Genomic DNA, 22,039 nt, shown 5'->3' on the forward strand with positions numbered 1-22,039 from the left:
GCTATTTGGCATTAAAATAAAATGTGGGAAGTTACTAAAAAGTCAAGACACTGTAGAAGCTAATTCCATAAGTTGTTTATTTATCATCGAAGAAACACACAGCAGCAAGTTCTGTGCTGGCTTCAGTATGACCAGATAGTAACTGTTGATCTGCATCCCAAAATTGAAGTCAACACAGCCATTACTACAAATCACTTCTTTTGAAAGGGAAAGAATTTACCCTGAAGACAAAGAATTGGGGAAAAAATTCAACAACTTCTCCAAAACCACACATTTTAAATATGACAATATTTATAAATCCTTGAAAGGCATGAGTTATCCAGTAATGGAAAAGCAGTTGTGCTATTGGCAACAGAAAATACATCGCAATATGCTTACCAAAACACTTGAATCGTAGAAGCTTTAAGTTCTGTGGTTGTACACTGCAGCAGTATATGGTACTGGAACAATGACTGCAACGTGGCTTCATGTAATGTATTCAAGTAAATCTACAGGAAATATCCCAGTGTAGCTAATGCTCATGTTTGTTGTATTTAATTCCAATTTGAACATACTGAATTTAGGTAATAAAATGTGACTCTCACACTGCCTGCCCTCAAAGATCCCTATTGTAAGAAGAGGGGGGTTGTATCTCCCCTCCCTTGTTTTTTTTCTAATTATGGCAATTGATCTAGCTCTGCTTTTTCAGTAATTGCACTGTGTGAACAGAGGTGGTTTCATATGCATGTTCGGTGATGACAATACCCCATTCCGAATTAAGAAAGACTAAAAATAAAAAGGTCAGCTTGTTTTGGTGCAAGATAGAAGCAGTACTCAAGACAGCTGTTGGGCTTGCTTCTTTTTATTTTAGCAACAAATGATCCATGAAATAAGCATCATTTGAAATTTCAAAAACTGGCATTCAATTTCCAACCTTCTGCTGTGAGTTTTGTGCATGATCAATCTATATGAGTAAGTAATTCAAGCTCATGCTTTCATGTTACCTCAAAACATTTGTTAAAGAATTCCAATTCAGAATGTTTATAAGCACAAATATAATCTGTGGATTCAATCAAATCAAAGCTAAAACATTGGTTAAACTGTTTTGATATCCACTTAACGTCGTACAGTGGTCCACCCTTCTTCGTCTGTCTCATTTTTAGTACGACGAACTGGCTCACGCTCCTTTTCTGTTTTCCAGGAGCCCTTCTCCTTCTCCCCATCTCTTTCTCGATCTTTTGATGCTGCTGGGGAAGCAGCAGCTGGAGCAGCAGCAGGAGCAGGAGCTGATCGCCGAACTGCTTCACGTTCTTCTCCACGTTCTTCTCTCCTATCATCAGCACGCCGCCACGAGCTTGCTGCAAGTACAAGAGACAATAAAACAACCTTTGTCACATTCAACCAGCAGCCTGCAAGAGTTTAAACAAACAAGCCTCGCACTGACAGTCTGATTTACTGATTCTCAATCTTGCCAAGAGCTAATATGAAGATGACAGCCAAATGCACAGCTTAATTTTATAGTGAAGTAACGGCCCAGAACTACTCAAGCCTCTTTCTCGATTCAGGATTGCTGTGAGCAACCGAAGTGTCATCTTTAAAACACTAACTGCAATAAGAATGTTCTATTGACGGACGTGGTTTTATAATGTAAAAATACATGCTTATATTATCAGAATTAAAAGCACAAAAGCATCTCCTTAGAAATGACTGAACCCTGCAAACAGAAAATTCCTGACTGAAAGCAGTTGTGGAAATCTTTAGGTGTCTCTGAAGACAGCACCTTGCTGTTCCGCCTACTGAAACCAGAGGTAGACACTGGATTACACAACCCCACTGACGATGGCCTTCAGCGTTCTTCACTACGTGAAGAATTCTTCACTTCCACCAAAAGGAGTTTCAAAATTCTAACCCAGCTGCGTACGAACAAAGCTGTCAAATACCAAACCAGACATTCCAACAACGAAACAGTTCTTGATATATTTTTTACATGAAGTATCTTCTCCCTGAGAGCCCTCAGCCCTTCCGCCGGCTGGCAGCCCCGTACATGTTGTGCTCCAGTTTGCTCTCTGAGATCGGCTGCACAACAGCGCCCGTGTCCGGGGAGCACCAATACTCAGGGCGGAAACCAAACGAGCTTCTGAACGGGACAAGTCCAGCACTGGAAGATGTGGTATATCAGCCTAAATGTCTTTGCTGTTACTCTTTTTATTTCTTCCAGGCAGCAGCAAAGTATAAATGAACATATATAATTAAACCTGGTTAATGTACATAATTAAAATAGGTTATTCATAAAAAAATAAATATCATTAATGGTGTGAAACCCGTAAGGCCTTATTTGCAAATATTTTCCTCATTTTTGAGAAAGGAGCCAGGAATGTTTTCTGGGACATCTATCTTGATAGTTAAACTACAAGGATTTAATTCACCCCTAACATAACGCTGCTCTGCTAACTGCAAACTTCAGACATCCTTATCCTTCTACTGCAGATGCAAACTGCTACTATGATAGCAGAAAGCAGGAAGAAAAGTAAGAAACATAAAGATTCACAGGGAAGTTCTCAACACACTAAAGCTTCTTTCCATTACCTTTTTATGTAAAGAGAGTTTAAGTGGCTGAAAATAAAACTTACTCCTATTTTCCCACGTCCTAGCACTGCCAGAGTAACGTGAAGGACCTGTAATAAACGTGAGCCTTTAGAACGATAAAGCAAACGTACGTTCTTCACGGTCAGATCTGAGTGGTGGTCCTCTTCTGGGGGGTAGATCTCTGTCATCAGCACGGCGATCTCGCATGTCACGGCCACCTCTGTCCCATTCTTCACGACGACTTGAATCCCTCCAGCTAGAGTTCTCCTCAGCTGGTCCTCTTCTCCAACCAGCGTCATCCCTGTTGCCATTCAAAACATATGACTAACCATTAGCATTTTACCTTTGCTGCAGAAAGAAGCGATAATAAATCACAACACATTTTCAGGCCTGCAGGTCTCTATTTAATATACTGACTTCCAAAATCTTTTCTCTTTTTCTGGAGCCTAGTATGAAATTGTCTTAATGTACAGGGGGAAAAATATTTCAAAGCAGTGACACATCTGGGATTCATTCTGTAAACTGTTAGCATCTTAAGAACAAAAAGACCCCAGAATGCCACTATCCATTTATTGCCTTAAAGCACTTCATTTCATACAACCTAGCCACTGCTCCTCTCATTACGTGATACCCCATTATTTCTTAAACAGAAAGGCACTTTTTTTTTTTTTAAAGAAAATCATTCAACAAGTGTTTAAACAAAGGAGTCAAACCTGGGACGCCTGAAACGATCATCTCGATCAAAATCCCTCTCTCTGTCGAATTCACGGTCCTTCTCGTTTTCATCGCGGTCCTTGTCTCTGTCCCACTCGCGGTCTCCGGGGGGCCTGGAGTCTCGGGGAGGCCCCCAGCTGTCCTCACGCGCCTTTTCACGCTCTCTCCATCCCCCTGTAGGCAACAGTCAGAGGAACTGTGAGTGACCGACCTCTGGTCCCTGACCATAGGCAAAGAACCGTTTACTTCCCACACAGAAACTGATCCAAGTTTTGATCACCTGAGCATCCTACTCGAGATGCTTGTCAGAAGCGTGCACTTCTGAGTAGGAAGCGCTGACAAAGCAGCGTAGAAACTGCTTTATTTAAAGGCACCAACAAATACCTCACACCAGGACTGCCTGTGTCAAGTTTAACACAGAGCTGAACACACCCTGTGTTTTCTGGCTGAAAAATGCCATCCCCTCAAAGGTCCCGTGCAAAGCAAGTAGAGGAAGAAGGAAACGGGGTGGTTCAGACTGCAGGCTGCTTCCTCAAAATGCACAGCCAAGATGATTTTAGGCAAACAATCTGTAAGAACTTACTGCTTTTTAAAGCACTCCTTTAAAATGACTGTCATTCACTACGTACCTACACAGTGCACCCTGAAATACTGTTCAGTTACTCATGAATGAGAGTTCTTTATTACACAGCCTTCTTTAAGAAAATGGGAAGAAGGAGAAAGCTATTGGAGTGCAAATATCACAACTTATGCTAATTTTGCTACTAGCTTGAATTACAGAATTAATGCCTGCTTTAGAGAGTTGATGTGGCAGCTGTAAATATTTAAGTCTGAATAAAAAGAACCAGGAAATCAGTCAAGAAATCACATTCAACCATCATCAACAGTTCTGAACAGAATCAGGAAGGAGGTGTCGCAGTCACCACCCGCACGACTTCAACTAGAAATAAATCATCCAAGAACAGGGCAGCAGGGTAACACAGGTCAGAAGGTCAGCTAGTCAGAACTGCTGCTCAGAGAGGGATTTTCAAAAAAGGTATACACAAAAGCAAAAAATAAAGGAATGGTAGGAACTGGAATAGTTTTGTACACTAAAAAATAACAACCTTATCAAACCCAGGCCCACCGGAATGATGCATCAAAACCCTTCCTAGCAGGTTATTTTCAGCCAGGGTAGGGAAAGAGACCAAGGCGTGCTCATCCAGTGATGTTTCTCTCCCATCACAGCATTAAATTTGTGTGTTTTGTTTCTGCATACGGTAAATACCAGCATTACTATGTGACCTTACGTTATCTTCGAGGTGAGCAATAAACACTGCTGCATTTTGCTGTGTGTGCTTTGTTTGTTTGCTTAATTCAGCCGAACGAAAAGGATTGATTACACCAAGTGAAGGAGCGTTCATATTCGTGCAATTACTACAGATGTTTTCAGAGATGTTTCCCCTCTGGCACCCCCGCTATCGGCTGGCTTAGCGCGTGCTTTGGCAGAAAGATTATCTTATGAGGCTATTTTACCTGGTTTCCCAAATGGCCTCCAGGGACCTGGCCTGGAATCCTCGCTGCTGCGCCACGGCCCCCGGTCATCATCTCTCCTGGACAGCCTGTCGTCGTCCGCGCTGCGCCAGGGCCCCCTGTCATCATCCAGCCCACGCCGGGGACCCCGGTCATCATCCAGCCCGCGCCTGGGACCCCGGTCATCATCCGCAGCCCTCCAGCTGCCCCTGTCGTCGTCCAGCCCACGCCTGGGCGGCCGGTCATCATCCAGCGCCCTCCGGGGTGGCCGGTCGTCATCCAGCCCGCGCCTGGGTCCTCTGTCGTCGTCCGCGGCACGCCAGCTGCCTCTGTCGTCATCCAGGCCACGCCGGGGCGGCCGGTCATCATCCAGAGCGCGTCGCGGTGGCCGGTCGTCGTCCAGCCCGCGCCTGGGCGGCCGGTCGTCGTCCAGAGCACGCCGGGGAGGCCGGTCGTCGTCCAGCCCGCGCCTGGGCCCCCTGTCGTCATCTGCGGCTCGCCAGCTGCCTCTGTCGTCATCCAAAGCGCGTCGGGGCGGTCTGTCGTCATCCAGAGCACGCCTAGGTGGCCTGTCCTCATCCAAACCGCGCCGGGGCGGCCTGTCCTCATCCCCTTCACGCCGAGGTGGCCTCTCTTCATCCCCCTCGCGCCGAGGCGGCCTGTCCTCGCTCGGCTCCACCGAAGGACGGTCCTTCTCTTCTGCAGCTCCTCGCCGGGGCAGATCGTCCCCTCGTCGGGGCAGGTCATCCCCCCGCCGGGGCAGGTCGTCCCCCCGCCGGAAAGGTCTGTCATCATCTCTCGCTTCTCCTCGACGCCAATCTCTACAAAACCACAAGGGATAAGCAAGTAGAAAGCGACATCTAGAAGGTGGTTTTAAGTTTTGGAAGAATAAGGGAGGACACAACTACTATTGAGCTGTGAGATAAAAACAGGAAAGTATTAATTTCCATTTAGACTCCTATTGGATAATTTCCTCCTCTAAAAAACCTGTGGATTATTTTGAAGTAATAGATATGTAGATAAATGTTTATAAAGTTCCTACGAACAAATATTTAATTCATTCATTCATACCTAGGTTCTGTTTCAGGGTTTTTATTTAAAAGAAAATAAAAAACAATTTTAAAATCCTATGACTTTTACATTATTACTAATTTTCCCTCAGAGGCTGGTGAGGCACTGGCACAAGCTGCCCCATCCCTGGAGGTGCCCCAGGCCACGCTGGATGGGGCTTTGGGCAGCCTGGGCTGTGGGAGGTGCCCCTGCCATGGCAGGGGTTGGAACTGGGTGGGCTTTGAGGTCCCTTCCAACCCAAACCATTCCAGGATTCTTTGATAATCTCATTTTTAAACTATCATTTGCCAATGGAACGACTCCTCTGTTTTTAGATTTTTCCCCTCATGTGATGATTTTAGAGTTCCTATTTCAGCTTCCATCCTTTCCTGCTTGGAACTTTCACAACTCCCACTTGCAAAGTTTACTGAAACTGAGCCAAACAGCATCGGATAAGCAAAACACAGAACGTGTGAAACCTGCCTGCACGATACTCCACCGGAGACATCTCAGAGAAACAACAACCAGGGATGCGTTAATATAAAGAACGTAACAGAATGGCACTGGTAGCAATGCAATCTAGTTTCCACCATATACGCCGTGTTTCAGCAGCCTCCAGAAGTGCTATACGCAGAGATCTTCCTGAGCTGGGAGCATGCCGACAGCTTTTCCCAGTATGTTTCTGTCTGATTTGGAAAGTTCACACTGGAGTGCCTACCGCTGCTACAGGTTCCTAACTTCTTGTTGTTGTTGCTTCTCTTAACTCAGCCACAAACAGCAGAGCCATGAGGTCAGCTCTCCTTTTCTATGTACTTTGGCTTAATACCACTATCAGCAAATGCTTACGTGCTTCTAGACAAGAAGTAACTCGAAGGAGCTGTGCTGAGGTCTGGCAGCCAGCAGCACTGCCCTGCCCCTCGAAGCGCCTCCGTTAGCTCCACGTACATTACGTCTGCGTTAGCTGCCAGTTCATTGTTCCAGCAAATGCCCAGTTCCTCAGAGCACTGCAAGGATTTTCTGCGATCTAGAGAGAAAACGAGGCACCACCCTAACGTGACTTTTTTTTGCTAAAACAACCAGATTTTAGTTAACTCCTACATAGTACTTTAACTCCTACATAGGAAATGTTAACATCATCTTTCCCAACTACAACATTAGGAATATTTTTATATTGACAATGACTTTCTTCTCTCCCTTACAAAACTTTGTATCTACCACAGCAAGACCAGTAATTTTATTTCCCTCTCTTGCTTCTTACAGCTACCTACCGTTCTTGCACACTGACAGATCAAAGTCACTACTTCCAGTCTAGTTGTGAAGAAGCCAGTGCTGTCCCAGAGACACACAGCGTTATATATCACAACACAGCCGCTAGTTGTCTGAGACAGCCAGTCCTTGCTGACCTCTTCTCTATTTCTGTCATCTGGTTTTGCTTGTAACCAGAGTCATGGTTTGGAAAAGACCAAGAGCACTGAAACGCGCCCATCACCTGGAATGCAGCGCTCTGGGGGTGGCTGCACAGGGCAGCTGGCTGCTCGACTGCCAGGACCTGTGTGCTCGTTTTGCAGACAACTTTTAGCTGCAGATTAAATCTCATTCCCTGTCCTCTATGCCTCTGCCTTCATCACTTGATAAATATTTTGGAATTACTTTATTCAATTACAGCTAGGTTTGTCCTATGTTTGTATCCAACACGTTTTCCTTTTAGGGCTAAACTCCAACTGAATTTCTTTGAGGGGTTTCTAAAGAATGCAGAATTACACCTTCTGCAGTTATGCTTGAGTATTGCCATTTATTTTTGTTAGCTTTCTAAGCTGGGAAAAAGGAAATAACTGAGAAACATTCCATTTTACTTAAAATTCCATAGAGATGATTTAAATTCTTTTCAGTATTTTAGTGAAAGGCAAAAGGAAATCCATAGTATGCCTAATTTTTCCTCCTCAGCAGCCACTGAGCTCAATTTGGGTGGAAGCTGAGTAATAATAAAGATAACACTTCTTCAGAAAAACCTGAATATATGATTGGAAAATGAATGTGTCACCAGCATCGTTCTGTTGTGAAAAAAAATGTATCACACTGAAGCATATAAACAGATGCATTAAACATTTATGCAAGTAGTTAAATGCTTCACCTGAGAGTTTCATCCCAATTTTTGATTTTGTGATTGGAGAAAAAGGGAACTGCTACCAAGAAGGGCAGCACAGCTTTTAAAGAAAGCATGAAACGCTATCTTGGTTATCAAAAGATCATACTCTTCCAATATGTTAAATTACTGGAGAGGGAAACAGTAAATTGGTTTCCTTCCACTGCACTCAGGGTAAGCTGCAATGGATTGAAATTGCTGCACCAGAACTTAAGGTTAGACATTTATAAATATCTAATCTGTAAGGCTAATTAAGCAATAAAACATACTGCCAATCAGAGCAGTGGTATTTTCATCTGCACAGGCTTTTAAAAACAATTAGCTGTGCATCATCAGAAATAGTTCACGCACAATTCATCCTCTTGCGGAGCAGAATGATGAAGAAATTTTAAAGACCCTTTCTTCTAAAACCATATAAACAGTCTTCATTATCACTGAATATATCCAAAACACCTAAAAAGCATAGATGTGAACAAACACCTAAAAAAAGGTGTGAAGTACTTTCTGAATATTCTTCCTACCGAAAACCTTCCTTCTCTGTTCAACACAGTCTTTCAGGACTTAGTTTCAATTTATGGCACATTTTTGCTCTGTGAGCCATTCTGGGACTTGAATGGCTTTCAAGACACTGAATTTTGACTTTTACCTTTCTTAAAATATTTTCATCAGCTTTCTAAATGGAAAATCTCAAACAGTTCCATCGTCCAGAAACTCTGTACCTGTTCGTTATCCTTCCCTGATCTGTACTTGTACAACTGACACCAATATCTGAGTGGGACGCAACATTTTAAATTAAACAAGAAACCAAGTAAGCAAGTTTATCAGGTGCAGAAGGCCTTCAGCCAGCCTCCAGATATCTAACCTAAGCAAAAGAGGAATGTTATCTGAATCAGTTCCAAGATAAAATCTCCCATTTCAACATTCTTACAAAGCAATCAGAGGGTAACTTGCAGAAATGTAAAGGCATTCAGCTCATGCAGCGTTAGTAGTACCAACAAAAGGAGCCCACTAATTACCTTTCCACTGGAGCTCGTCGCCATTCGGATTCTGTCTCACCACCTCTTCTCCAGGAGCTTTCAGACTCTCCTCTATCACCCCAACGAGATTCCTGTATATATCAAAGAAAATTAGGAACATCATCTTATATACTTTAGAATAAAGATTTTCAGCATATACATTACTCCATTCAGAGCACGCCGTGCCATTAAAAGCGCAGCTGTTACGCTGTAGGGAATACTAAACTATCAGCAGGTTAAGCACCTGAAGTATGGTCTTAACCAACTATGTTGTTTATGGCTGTTTAAAAACATGATCCCTTTGTGCCACACATTTTACTAACAGGGTAGGATGCCTGTAAAGTTAATACACTGAAAAGTTTATGAACAGACCTACAAATGACAGCTTCAGCGAGCCATGGCTACGAGCTGACGACACAAAGATGTAACAATTTCACTTTCCTGCTGAGTTACAGCAGTAGAAATGATTTTTTTTTTAATTTTTGTTTTGTGCTTTCTAATCACATCAGAAAATGTGACAGAATAAACTGTAAGCAATATGCAGCAGAGACCGTTTTATTCTGGCTTTATACAGCACTGAACATGGGGCCTCAAGGCTTTCACGCAAATGCTTAGATACAAGGCAGAGCAATAATTTTATTTATTTGTTTATTAAAGGTAGAGCACACCTCTGCCCATCACCGGGCAAAGAGAATTTAAATTACTTCTTATGGAGATATTTATTCCTAAATTCCACCCTAAGCAGCAAATTAGGTAAACCACACAAACTAACATTTCAAATAATCACACATTTAAAACAGGGTATTCCAGTTTGCAACTGCTCTTTGTAAAATGTTTTAATTTGACAAAGTTTATGCTTCAACACGGAGAAAAACAGAAGTAAGGCAAGATCTCACATCCACTACTCTGAGCATGTATCTAAATGTTTTTGATTATCTTCTTGTGTAAATGATCCCAAGAAACACGGGAGAACAAAGAATTCCAGAACTGCAAGTGGCATTTTTCAAGTGGTACAGATATCTTTCTCAGAACTTGAGTCAGCTTTTCCATATAGTCAAGTGCCCATGGCTAAGAATACCTCTTCTGTGGAAAAATACCACTGACAATACAGTCCATCGGGTAAACAATCATCAAAACGATTTCTACAAGCTCTGACTGCTTGTTTTCACAGTGCTACTCAACGAGGCATTCATTGAACACGGACAATGGCTATGGTGAGTGAAATTTAAAGCTGGCTCTCTTATTGATAAGGATCAAAAAAGTGGGAGTTTAGAAGGCTTGCAGTACAGTTCCATTTCTAAAACCATTAAAGATTTTATCTGCAAAATAACTTTATCTTTGTCTCCCATTGGATTGGAATAACGGCATTCCCCAATACTTATACTTCTAAAAGGGAAGTAACTTTCTTTTTTTTTAATTTTATTGCATAATTCTTTATTCATTCATCAGGTCTTTATTCTTTATTTAGTTTTTGAACAACCTGGTGATTTGGTAGTTTCTTTGCTTTACTTTATTACAGATCCCAGTAAGGAGCTGAAAGGAACACTGATAATTTAACTATTAGTCACTTGTGTCACAACCTATTTTTGTTAACCTCTTATTTTAGCGTTTCCAACTTTTTCCAAATAATCCACAGAAAAAGGAGTCAAAACACACCTGCAAGTATTACCCTACCTTTCTCGAAAATGGGTCATCCAGACCTCTTCGTTCTTCTTCTCGACGACGCTCTCTTTCTTCTATCTCCATTTCTCTTTGACGTTTCTTCTTCTCTAGTTCTTCCAGTTTTTTGACACGCTCTTGGTATTCACGCTGTTCCTGCTCACGTTTCTCCCGCTCTATGCGTTCCTTCTCCTCACGCTCTGCAGAGTTGGAAAAATAAGAACAATGTATTACAAATTACGTTACTTTGCTATATCCAAAGAAAGGTTACAAAAAACAATCCCTTCCACTTGACTCATTTCCTTTTAAAAATAAAAAATCCAATAAGCATTACACAAGATGTTTTTAACTATATAATCTTTTCTGGAAGTATTCTAATTCCAACGCAACAGGAAAAGAACCCTTAATACATTCATGACCCTGACACCTTGAACAACAGCTACTAGCTAGGATACTAAGAAAAACAGTCCAATATCCACGTTACTTAGATGTACGGACCACAAACGTGCCACCTAAAGTATCAGTAACTACATCAAGTATAGTCTTCTTTCTTAGAAGAGGGCAAAGAAAAAGTCAGCTACTGTGATCTTAAGTTTGATATGCAGGACCCCTAGATTTATTTCCTCATTTTTAAATATTGGGTGATCATGAATATGCACTGAAAAAATCTTCGTTGCAATCCAAGTTATAAGTAGGACAGAAATTTACCTCAGGTTACTTATCACCTCTTCTGAAAGCTTTGAAATGGTCTACCAGAGAAAACAGCTCACAAAGCAATTTGCATGAGCTGTTTACAAGTCTTGGGTTCTTGATCTGCCACCAATATTCCCCTTCTGCTCTTTCAGATGTGTTCAAAAAAGGTGTCAGAACGCAAGCTAAATGAGTAAAATCAAAAACTTGATTTTTCGTTAGCCTCCCTTTTACTTTATCTCCTCCTTTCTTCATGTCTGAGGGAATGTGAGGGCAGGAAGCACTCATGTGCTTTCGTTTTTCCTTTCCCCTCTGAAGCTCTGCCTTCACCTCTGTGCTGTACAAGCATGCATTCAGGTAACATGCAAAGGTAAAGTAAGTAACAGCAACTAACAGAGCCTTTACCACTGACTGAAGATTAGAAGACTTCCTCTAATACTGTGGAAACAGAGATATCAGAAAAGAAAATAATATCCTCAAATCATACCTTTAAGAAGCTGTTCTTCTCGTAATCTTTGCTCTTCTTCCTCCTTTTCTCTGTAATAAGTGATGCGTCTTTCTTCTTTACGTTGTTTCTTGCGTTCCTCCAAACGATTACGCCTCTCTTCTGCTAGCCTTTCCTGGAACTGTTTGAGTTTATCCTGAAATACAAAAAACACACTTGAAACCACCAGAACTGCAATGTTTAAGAGGTGGACAATTATACAAATTGTAAAATAAAGTTGTAGAGAAAAATAAACTAACTGCAATGTATTTCTGTTTACCACGTTAAGCTTCTTCTGCAGTAAATTTGGTATAAGGGAATGTACTCCTACTTATAAGACAGAGTATGTACAACTTCAGTCCTGTATTTGCATTTAAGGGAAGTAAATACATGACCTGGTTACTGACCTCAGTAAGTTACCTATATCTATAGCAGAGAATCATATACAGTTTCTTATACACAGATTTCTTTTTTTCCAACCAGTTCTTACTGCAACATAACAAAATAATCAAAGCTACCACTCAGAAAATGCAGACTTTTTGAAAAGCAGAGCAAGAAACGAAGGCTATCTTTTAGGCACTCCTTTTCCACATAAGCTGTTTCAGAAGTTGCCGTAAATTTTTAGTAGTAATACCGAGGAATGGGTGCAAGAAAGATATTTTAGTCAAATGAGCCATTGTAGATTCTAATTTGTGATTTTCATGAAGAATCACTAAGTCATAAGCTGAGCTCCTTGCTTTACAGCAACATTTGATTACAATACCATTTGCCACGTACCTCATAAACTGTTCGTCGTGAGGCTTTGAGCCTGGCTTCAAATAAATCTCTATCCTCCAACATCCTTGAGAGTCTGTTCTTATGCTCAAGGGCTTTCTCACGCTCCAACTGCAAAGTGGTGATCTAAAATAGATAAGAAAAAGTTATGTAGTATGATTTTACTTCAGATATTTGCATTCAGTCTACCTCAGTCACTACTCAAATTATCTTTTAGACCCAACCCAAAGAAGGCTGCTGCCCACTGGCACAATAAAACGGGAAAGCTAACTCTTAGTTTTTCATACCAACTTTTCCCTTCTTCTCTTGGGTTGAGCCAGGAAAAAGACAGTGCCAAACTTCTATTTTTCATTCGCAGCTAACAGATTTTATCACATGAATAAAAATTCTTACCCTTTCCTCTTCCTGTTGCTCCCACAGCTCCATATCACGTACTCTCTGTTCCTCATAGGCAGTCTTTATTAAAGGAATTTCTTCTAAGCGCTTTGCTCGTTCAAAATAGTCAATCTAAGTAAAGATAACATACCTTTAGGATGTCATAATGCGAAAAAACGTGCAACAAAACCATCAACAATCTCCTAAAAAAACAGTATCTGGAAAGTTCTCCAATAAATCTTTGTTAAAAAAAAAAAAAAAAAAACAACACACTGGACCAGCTCAAAGCTGCATCTAAGCAAACACCTGGCTCGAGCACATGCAACTAAGCACGTTCCAAGGAAAGGATGCAGTAGAAGCAGGTATACGTAACCACAGTCCTCCCAGTAGTCTCTCAGCATCACCAATTTTCAGCTCCCCCTCACGAAGATTTAACTGGCATCACACTCACAGCTTTCTAGCACCAGGTCAGTTTCCCATGAAATGAATTATCTCAGTGTCATATAACCTCTGGTTCATTCTTGAAAACATGTGGAAGCCCTGGGTTAGTTTCACCTCACACAGGTTGTATATTTTTATTTACTCTGGCCGGACACTCCTCACACCTAGAATTCCACAAGTTACAGGCAGATCCTCTTCTGCAAGCTAGGACTTTATCAAGGGATTCTCCTCTGCTTCAGTAAGGAATAATACAAGTAATTTAGCTCCTCTAATGGCCTCAACTTCTCCTGGCATTTCATCTTCTCTGAAGACTTTCCAATTACAAGTTTTCCCAAATACGACCCAGTTCTCACACAGCTTAAGGGCCCAATTTCAAATCAACTCCACGAAGTACAATGAATTTGTGCATCGATCCTAGAAACTAAGTTGGTTTGCAATGCACTTACTTTTTAGCTTCATACATTTTAAAAATGGTATTCAAAATGTTCATACATACAACACAAACTCAAGTTCACAACCACTAACTAAAATGTTGCATACACAGCTTTGTGCCCTCAGTAGTTCATACCTTTTTCTCCTGATTCTTCAGACGTTCCTGGAGTTCCTTCTTTTCTTTCTCCAGCTGTTCAACTTGTTTAGCCATAATGAAGTCGGGATCCAATTCTTCAAGATCCTAGAGCCAAGTAAAGTTATCAATACAAAATAAAACCAACATTTTTTGTCACAAATGCAGATTTAGCTATTTATTTAAGCCTCTGCAGTTTTCCCCATAAGTTTGAAAAAGATTGCATCAGAAGCATTCTCAACCTCTTTTCCTCTCTTTTGGGTAACTTTTATTTCATTTTTAAAGTTCTATAAAGCATTCGTATCCTGATTTTTAATTGAGACAAAATCCAGGCACAATAAAACGGGATCTGAAGGTCTCTTTCATATATCAGACACTGCTTCAACAACACAGAGAGGAAGAGGGAGGGAGGAATAAAACCAGCTGGATTTCATTCCTCCAGGTAAAATAGATCCCATCCAAATTCAGCATTAAGGCTCAATTTAAATTGCTGAGCAACTTAAACATTTAAGTGCCAAACTGACATTCTTAATTCTTGGTGACTGTTTGTAAGACCAATTACAGTATTAAACTGGTAAAAAAATATGAAATTCAATCAGCCTAGCAAAAAAATAAATACAAAATTGCTCAATACTTCAATAATAAGTTGCCTACCTCAATATCAATATCTTTAAAAGCTTTGGCTCCCAGTTCAGTCTTCTTAATCTGCTCCAAGCGCTCCCGAACAGTCTTCTTTTTGATTTGTTCATGTTCTTGCAGGATACGTTCCTTTTCTCTCTCCTTTGCCTCCTGGCGCAGTCTCTCTTCCTCAGCTTTCCGGACTTTCTGTAATTCTGCTTCACGCTGTTCCAGTTCTTCTTTTTCGCGCTGAATGTTTAAACTCTCAAGACGCTCTTTTCTTTCCTCTATAGTTTGACGACGTGCAAGAATTCGCTGATGCTCCTTCCTCGAATTCTTTAAGAAGGCGGTGACTGCCAGCTGATGCTGTTCTTCCTTCTCTTGCTGAATTTAAATTATGAACAAGACAATGATGAATGTAGTATCTCTTTAAAAAGGCAGAAAGCATAGCAAATGCTTCTCAAAGAAATCTCAAAATTAATTTTATTCCCCAACCTTGCCAACTCGATTGATATGCAACTGTAATGGCAAATCTAATCACTCATCCACGTGGCAACAAGGTAGCATCAACTCAACAGAACCACGTGCAGACGGAGTCAAAAGCTGTCTGTATCAGACAATGTCCTGCAGTACCTATTTTAGGTGTGGTATTTTCACACTTTGTTCAGAAATACTGCACACATATACGCTAGTGGTAGGTAAGACTCTATACCTGAAAGGGGGGGGACGACCCATCTTGTTTCTCTCTACGTATGTAATATAGAGCATTGCATGTAGTGTATTTCATAGATTCTGGGAATCATTTTAGTTGGAAGAGACTCTTCAGATCATCAACCACCATAAACTCCTTTGTTTTTAACGCGTTTTGGTTTTGTTTTAAACATACTAGCATAAGAGAAAAATATCCGAATTGAAACAAAGCGCTATCTATGAGATGCTACATTGATAAGTAAGGAATTTAGGCATAAGCATTGGATTGTAAATCCATTTTAATTAAGTTATGAAAAGCACTTGACTGCATATAGACCATTCTTTAAGTGTCCTTCTGACTGCTCCACAATTCTGCTCCAGAACTGCCTGTATGCTCTTTGTAGAGATTCCCACTCTGCACTTGGCGAGGTCTGACTGCTAACGGAGGGTGCTGCCCATTTTAACCACTCCAGCAAGCACCAAACACTGCAGCATAATTAGCTCACAGCAAGCACTCAGTCGTGCTGGTCATGAAATGGGAGTTAGCTCAGAGGTATTTTTAGTAATCTGCCCCTTCCAGGGCATTAAACAAAAACACTGCAACATCCCTACTTTGTTGCAGATCTGCAAGCACTTAAAGATAAATGAGGGTGCCAGACACACTAAAATAAAAAGCCTCGGATGAAATTAATGACTTAGCAAATTGTGATAAATTTGACAGAAATGTAGGAGTTTTTATCCACTTGAAAATTCAAGTTTTTATCTGAATAGTGAACAACAAAGACATCCATTTGTTCTAAAGCTTCTCCAATCACATAGATCAATATTAAATACTAGTAATTATGCTAGCACTATCAAGCACATTATCAAGTTTATGTCTTATTCAGCTAATCACACTGACATGTCAGGTAAAAGACTACCTGTCATTTCTATCTATTAAAGATAAAATATGCTTTATTTGTATTTTATTTAAACCAACTATTCATATGAATAGAATTCTTTTTAGGGGAAAACCTACATGAAATATTCTGATCTTAAACACTACAAAACAGCTGACATACATTCAAGCTAACACGAGCAAGCTAATATTTGGTGTCTTGATACAGTCCTACTTTGTGTGCTTTTATTTTAGCAATATAACTTACTATTTCCAACTTGGATAGAGCATCCCATATGGACATCTTGCCATCAGCCTTTTTTCCAATAAGGAAAAATTGTTCTCTACATTTGCTGAACAATCTTTCTTTCATAAGCATGTAGCAAAGGAAAGAAATTACCCCTGCTCTTTAAAGGGAAGTGAAGGTTTAAGCTTGCCACAACCAAAGCACGCCGGCAATCCCAGCGTGACTTACACCTCGCTCCTACAGGGCTCTGTAGGACCTGAAATGTGAGCTCATCAGTGAGTCCGACCTTGAGTCCAACAGCCCCAGTGAGAGGGAAAGACAAGTCAGTTCTTCAGCTGTGGGATCTTTGGTTCATGTTTTTAGATTCCACTATGAAGTCACATTACAGGTTCTTTAAAACACCAGTTTCTCCAGGAAGAAAACAGGCAGCAGGCTCTGGATTTTCAAAAAATGCATGCAAAATTTTAAACAAGCCTTAGCTCTGTAGACCCAGCTATGGCTAAGTTATTGCATGGTATATTCTAAACTTGATATGCAAAACCAGCAATTTAAATTCATGCCTCTTGTGTACATTTTGACATTATTTTAGTTATGACCAAATACTAACTAGCTGGGTGCATTTAGGAATCATTCTTTGCTCTTCAGAAGCATAAGAGCACTTCTAGAAGAAAAAATGTCAAAAAAAAAAAAAGTGAGACATCTAATGTGAGAGAGCACACTCATGAAAATAAGCTATTAAAAAGTGTCAAGTTCTTGGCTTACATTTCTACCTAATGCACAATGTCGATAATGAGCTCCATTTAATACAAACTGTATCAGAGATCATTATCACAGTGCTCTGAAAAGGAAGCAGCACACTTCTGAAAATAAGCAAATATACCAAAGCACCAACCCATCTACTCAGATCCTTGCAGCGTCCCATTAAATTAATCATTAGAGAGCTCAGTGCCTTTCCTATGTCACGGAAAAGCAAACCAAGCAACTTCTTGGTGTAACATTCTAGTATGATCTCACAACTTCAAAACCAATTTATCTTGCTACAGCAGAAAACTTTAATTAGAACAGTTACGCAACAGATGCAGAAGGATATCTGGTCATTAACAAACGTATTAATGCTACGCTGCATTTGTCTATATTAACACCTCAAGGAGAAATTATTTGTTCTGAAGAGAGGGGACACCGGTAACAATTTCATTACCACTGCACAGAAAGCAGCTTACTGGAATTAGCAGCAGATCAGACAAGCCAAAACTAATAAAAGGCTGCATAAGGGCAACTGGTAAACATCACATAACACACTTGGGGGAATGTCAGCATTCGTCAATGTTTTCAGAAGATTTAGGATTACTTACCAGCAAGTGAGGAGGCTTAATGACTGCAAGAGCCTTAGCCAGAGCTGAGGACATCGCAGTCAATTGATTTCTAATTTGCTCAGAAGGCATGCTTTGTAGCTGAGGGCCCAGTGGAGCATCTTCTCTGGTACAGTAATTCAAATCCGAGCCAAAACTCAGTGTCCGGGTAGTATGGTCAAGGCGAACCTTTGCAAAAAAAAAAACAACAGAGTGTGAAAACTAAAATATGACTGTATTATTTATATTGCTTTTAAATGCTTCCTCTGTTGCTCTGCCTATGACCAGTGGAGGTCAACAAAGCAGAAATTAATTTAAAAAACATTTCGCAAACTAAGGGAAATGCCAAATTAGTAGAAGAAAAATAGCACTGAATAAAATTCTGCTTAATTTCCATGTTTTATTTTTTAAAAATCACTATCTTCCTTGTGTTTGATGTCTACCAGCTAGTTGTCATTCAACATAATACCCATGAATCCACACACTACTTCACAGCAGCACTTTGACAGCACTTACCTGCAAGTCACAGTGTCTGGCTGCATCGACAATACACCGTTCCAGCTGGAAAGCATCAACAAAAGGAACCAGGGTAGCCAGACGAGAAAATTCAATGCTTTGATAAATCTGGGCCACCTATATATGAAAAGAAACATTAGGATTTTCTTTCAGTACTGTATTCAAATGTAACCTAAGATTAAAAGCCATTCCCACATGGCTTCTTTGTATAAAGGAGACTGGCAGCAGTAGCTACACGCAGCTATGCTGCTAATTAGCCTTTAAAGATTTCTTTAGCACACCAGAAATAACACTGCTCATCACTTATGAGGAAAGCAGGTCAATGAAATGTGCATTTCATAGAGTATGTAGACCAAAAAAACCCACACCCAAACCTTATTCCAAAACGTTCTAAGACACAATGAATTACCTTAAATAAAACTTCATAGATCTGTCATGAAGAAAATCTAGGCAAAAAACTGCATCACTGTATTCAACCACTATTACGTACAGTTACTTTGGCTGTACCTAAATGATGTACAAACCTGAAGATATCGGTTATGCACTGGAAAAGGTATTTAGAAATATTAATGGTCTTCTAGTTGACAGAAGCAATTTAGTTCAGCATGGAAGTTTCCAGTTTAGTGTTCTTCCAAAGCATTTTCTAACTTGCGCACACTTAGGAACACACATTTTCCTTATTCATACCTGTTGCAGAAGGCGAAGAATGGTATTGTTTTGCAGGTGAGGAACATACAGCTGCAGTTCAGGTTCCTTTTCAGCTTGGTCTTTCACCCAGTTGAGAACCTATCAAAATTCTAAAAAGTTACTTAATCTGCACCAACACTTAAAGCTTCAACATTAAAGTACTGAGCCTTAAATACTCCCATTCTACAGCTCATGTAACAACAGCATTTGTGTCCAGATATTAGGTTGTTTCACCAAAGTCAATCTTTTTATCAGAACACTTTTATGATAGCTAACACTTTTTGTATGAAGGTGACTGACAGTACTGGCAACATTAACCACACTGCTAATTTACCTTCAAGTTCTTTTTAGCACCTCAAGTATCTTTGTTCCCACTATCAAAGAAAAAGAACGTGAAGTGCTTCATTAATTGCAGAATTTACATTAACAAAGTCAACAAGATCTCATAATTCCCAATATACTAAATTTAGGTAGCAAAAACTATGGTATAGTTTTTATAGTTCAGATGGTAAGTCTATGGTGTATTTTTTCCACTTCTTACACAAGCCACTTGTATGCACAACCTGCATCTTCACACAGTTTTCTCATTCCTTCATATTTAAGTAACATTTACCTCAGTAGCATTTCCACACTCAAGACCTTCAGATATATTTTCTAAAATTCTGTGCCCTTACAGAGCACTCTAGAGGTCTGAATGAATTTTTATGCTACTTCAATAAGCTAGTGTGCTACATATGCCAGCTACTATACATGTACAATTTTAATGGAATTTGACCAAACAAAGCCTCCTACTGAAAATTCTGGCAACAGAAAAAGAGAGCTGATATTTACCATAATTTGGTATTTAAGTAACATACCGTTAGTCAAGAACAGTTACTACGTACTGTTACTACAAAACTTACCTTGCTGACACGGCTACATAACTTGAGTGGGTGAAAGTCAACTTCAAGCCAATTATAAAGTTCCTTCACTTCGGGAACAACATACTGCACTACGTTGAACCTCACCTACCATCAACCAAAAAATAACACACATAAATATCTCAAAATAAATGCAGTATTAACAAATAGTTATTCTTTAAGAATTTTGTATTTCAGAAGTTGAATAGGCACCACACGTACCTCTTAATACAGGTCATTGACTTTTTAATTAAAATATTTCTAATTATAGTGACTAATTGTACACTATACCAGTGAACCGTATTTAACAATGGGAAACTAGATAAAACATAACAGAAAAGTGATTATTAAGAGTGAAGTGCCACCCTCAACGTATTAGAGTCCTACAGTCCCACCACACAGATGTAGGCCCACATCCAAACTAAAAACCATACGACTCAGTTCATAAGTAAATAACTAACATTTTAAATTGTATTTTTAAAGCAAACTAGAGAAGTTCCAGAAGAAAAATCAACATAAACAGTAAAATGAACCTTGAATGTAAGTTTTAGGTATGTATGCAAATGACTGCAAGAAATTCAAGCATCCTCTGAACAGATCTATGACTGAATGCCTAATTTGTTCGTGAATGCCCAGAAGGGTCTGAAGACAGATAGATCTGGCCTCTCTTCTAATGAAACAAAAGGATGTTTTCATAATAAGCTAAGTCCTTATGCTCCACTATTTATCTGCCCCGAGCTTATTGGAACTACATTTAATAAATAAATAGGCCTCTCCTCTGAGGCAGGGTGAAAAAAAAAAAAAAAAAGTTGTGGTTTACAACACTTTTCAGACCCCTCAGAGTTTCAGAAAGACAACATTTGTTTCTTGGGTGACATACAGGACAACACCAAATACTGCTCTGTACTGCACACAAGGATTCAGGCCTCTCATTATCACCATTTCCAAACAGTCCTTCCTGTGAACCTCAATTTTTAACTATAACATGCTATAACGTAAGCTACAGTTAACCATTAACCACAAAGCCATTTTAATTTTGAAACTGCCATCCCTTAACTAGGCGCAGTACTTCTAGAACAAAATAAAAAACAAAACTAAAAAGATGACTGAGTTTAAGAGATCTGATCTGATGCAAACACCACCACCTACCATATCATTAATAAGACTGCCACGTGTTGGCGGGGCCTGAAGACCTAACAGGGTGGCCAGACGCCGCTGTTTTTCAACAATGATTCCATCCATATCCAGCAGGCGGGCGATATCAGTTCTCTCAGGAGTTATAGGAATTGACAGAGTGGCCAAAAGGACTCGAGTGGACATCCTGTTGACAAAGTATAACCACAAAAGATGAACTGCAAGAGAATACTACTTACTTCATGTTCAGATTCATGCCAATTCAAGAGTAGGAATGCCTAGCATTCATAACGTAGAACAGGAAAATAAACAGCAATAACAGAAAAGATGGCAACTGCGCAGTAAATACAGCACACAGTGTTCTTCAGTAATCACAGGAAAGATTTTGATAATGTTTTCATTACTTATACACGTGTATATATACGTATATATACATAAAGGCAAAATAAGTTTGAGCTGCCTCTGTAAAATATCAACGGTATAAAATAATGAAAACGGCAGAAAGCAGCACCTTTCCAAACTTACTTCACTCCAAATCCGTACAAGTCATTTTGTTCGCATTGCTTTTTAAGAAATTATTGCTAGAGGTGCCTTCTGATGGTACAATGCAAGTTAACATTAAATATTTAAATGTTGACCTTACTACTAGATGAACAGGAATGAAAGAATTCCCTGCAGTATTTATTTCCGCCAGACTGATTCTATAAATACCTGTAAATGAGTTTCAGAGTTTAATGCAGCCAATGATTCTGCATGCTTCAAAACCCTTGCCAGATACCATAATTTATCAAAAATACCATAAAATACCAAAAAAATTAAAGGTCATTTGGCTACGCACACTTGCAGATATTAAGGAAAAGTTTACTTCCCAAGAATTCCCTATTACTGGTATAGGCATCACCACTCAGAACAGAAACTGAAAGAAAAACAAGATACTTACTAAATTTTTTTTGTCAGTAACAAAGAAGGAAGCTTAAATAAGGTGATCCTGATGTTCACATTACTTACACCGTAGCTTTCCTCCTTTCTCTATT

At 39.9% G+C, this 22,039-nt stretch overlaps 1 protein-coding gene and 2 non-coding genes across 3 annotated transcripts in view; all 3 read right to left on the reverse strand.

Annotated features, from left to right (window-relative positions):
- Positions 1–1,031: 1,031 nt before the first annotated feature.
- The window catches only part of EIF3A (eukaryotic translation initiation factor 3 subunit A), a 31,583-nt gene continuing 10,575 nt past the window's right edge, over positions 1,032–22,039 (reverse strand). The window contains exons 7-22 of the mRNA XM_032190723.1: positions 21,021–21,192; positions 19,875–19,979; positions 18,973–19,071; positions 18,286–18,402; positions 17,773–17,958; positions 14,643–14,990; positions 13,992–14,096; positions 13,001–13,114; positions 12,611–12,733; positions 11,837–11,990; positions 10,675–10,859; positions 9,001–9,092; positions 4,795–5,612; positions 3,279–3,453; positions 2,697–2,866; positions 1,032–1,337 (exon numbers count right to left, since the gene is read on the reverse strand). Of these exons, the coding sequence (XP_032046614.1) occupies positions 1,096–1,337; positions 2,697–2,866; positions 3,279–3,453; positions 4,795–5,612; positions 9,001–9,092; positions 10,675–10,859; positions 11,837–11,990; positions 12,611–12,733; positions 13,001–13,114; positions 13,992–14,096; positions 14,643–14,990; positions 17,773–17,958; positions 18,286–18,402; positions 18,973–19,071; positions 19,875–19,979; positions 21,021–21,192 (3,205 nt within the window). The 3' untranslated portion in view covers positions 1,032–1,095. The remainder of the gene's footprint in view (positions 1,338–2,696; positions 2,867–3,278; positions 3,454–4,794; positions 5,613–9,000; positions 9,093–10,674; positions 10,860–11,836; positions 11,991–12,610; positions 12,734–13,000; positions 13,115–13,991; positions 14,097–14,642; positions 14,991–17,772; positions 17,959–18,285; positions 18,403–18,972; positions 19,072–19,874; positions 19,980–21,020; positions 21,193–22,039) is intronic.
- Positions 18,488–18,620, reverse strand: LOC116491663. The gene has a single exon (XR_004253506.1). It is a non-coding gene; the product is annotated as a small nucleolar RNA SNORA19 (small nucleolar RNA).
- LOC116491664 lies at positions 19,252–19,375 on the reverse strand. Its single transcript, XR_004253507.1, has one exon. It is a non-coding gene; the product is annotated as a small nucleolar RNA SNORA19 (small nucleolar RNA).

This window comes from Aythya fuligula, chromosome 7 (genome assembly GCF_009819795.1).
Source record: "Aythya fuligula isolate bAytFul2 chromosome 7, bAytFul2.pri, whole genome shotgun sequence".
NCBI classification, from domain to species: domain Eukaryota; kingdom Metazoa; phylum Chordata; class Aves; order Anseriformes; family Anatidae; genus Aythya; species Aythya fuligula.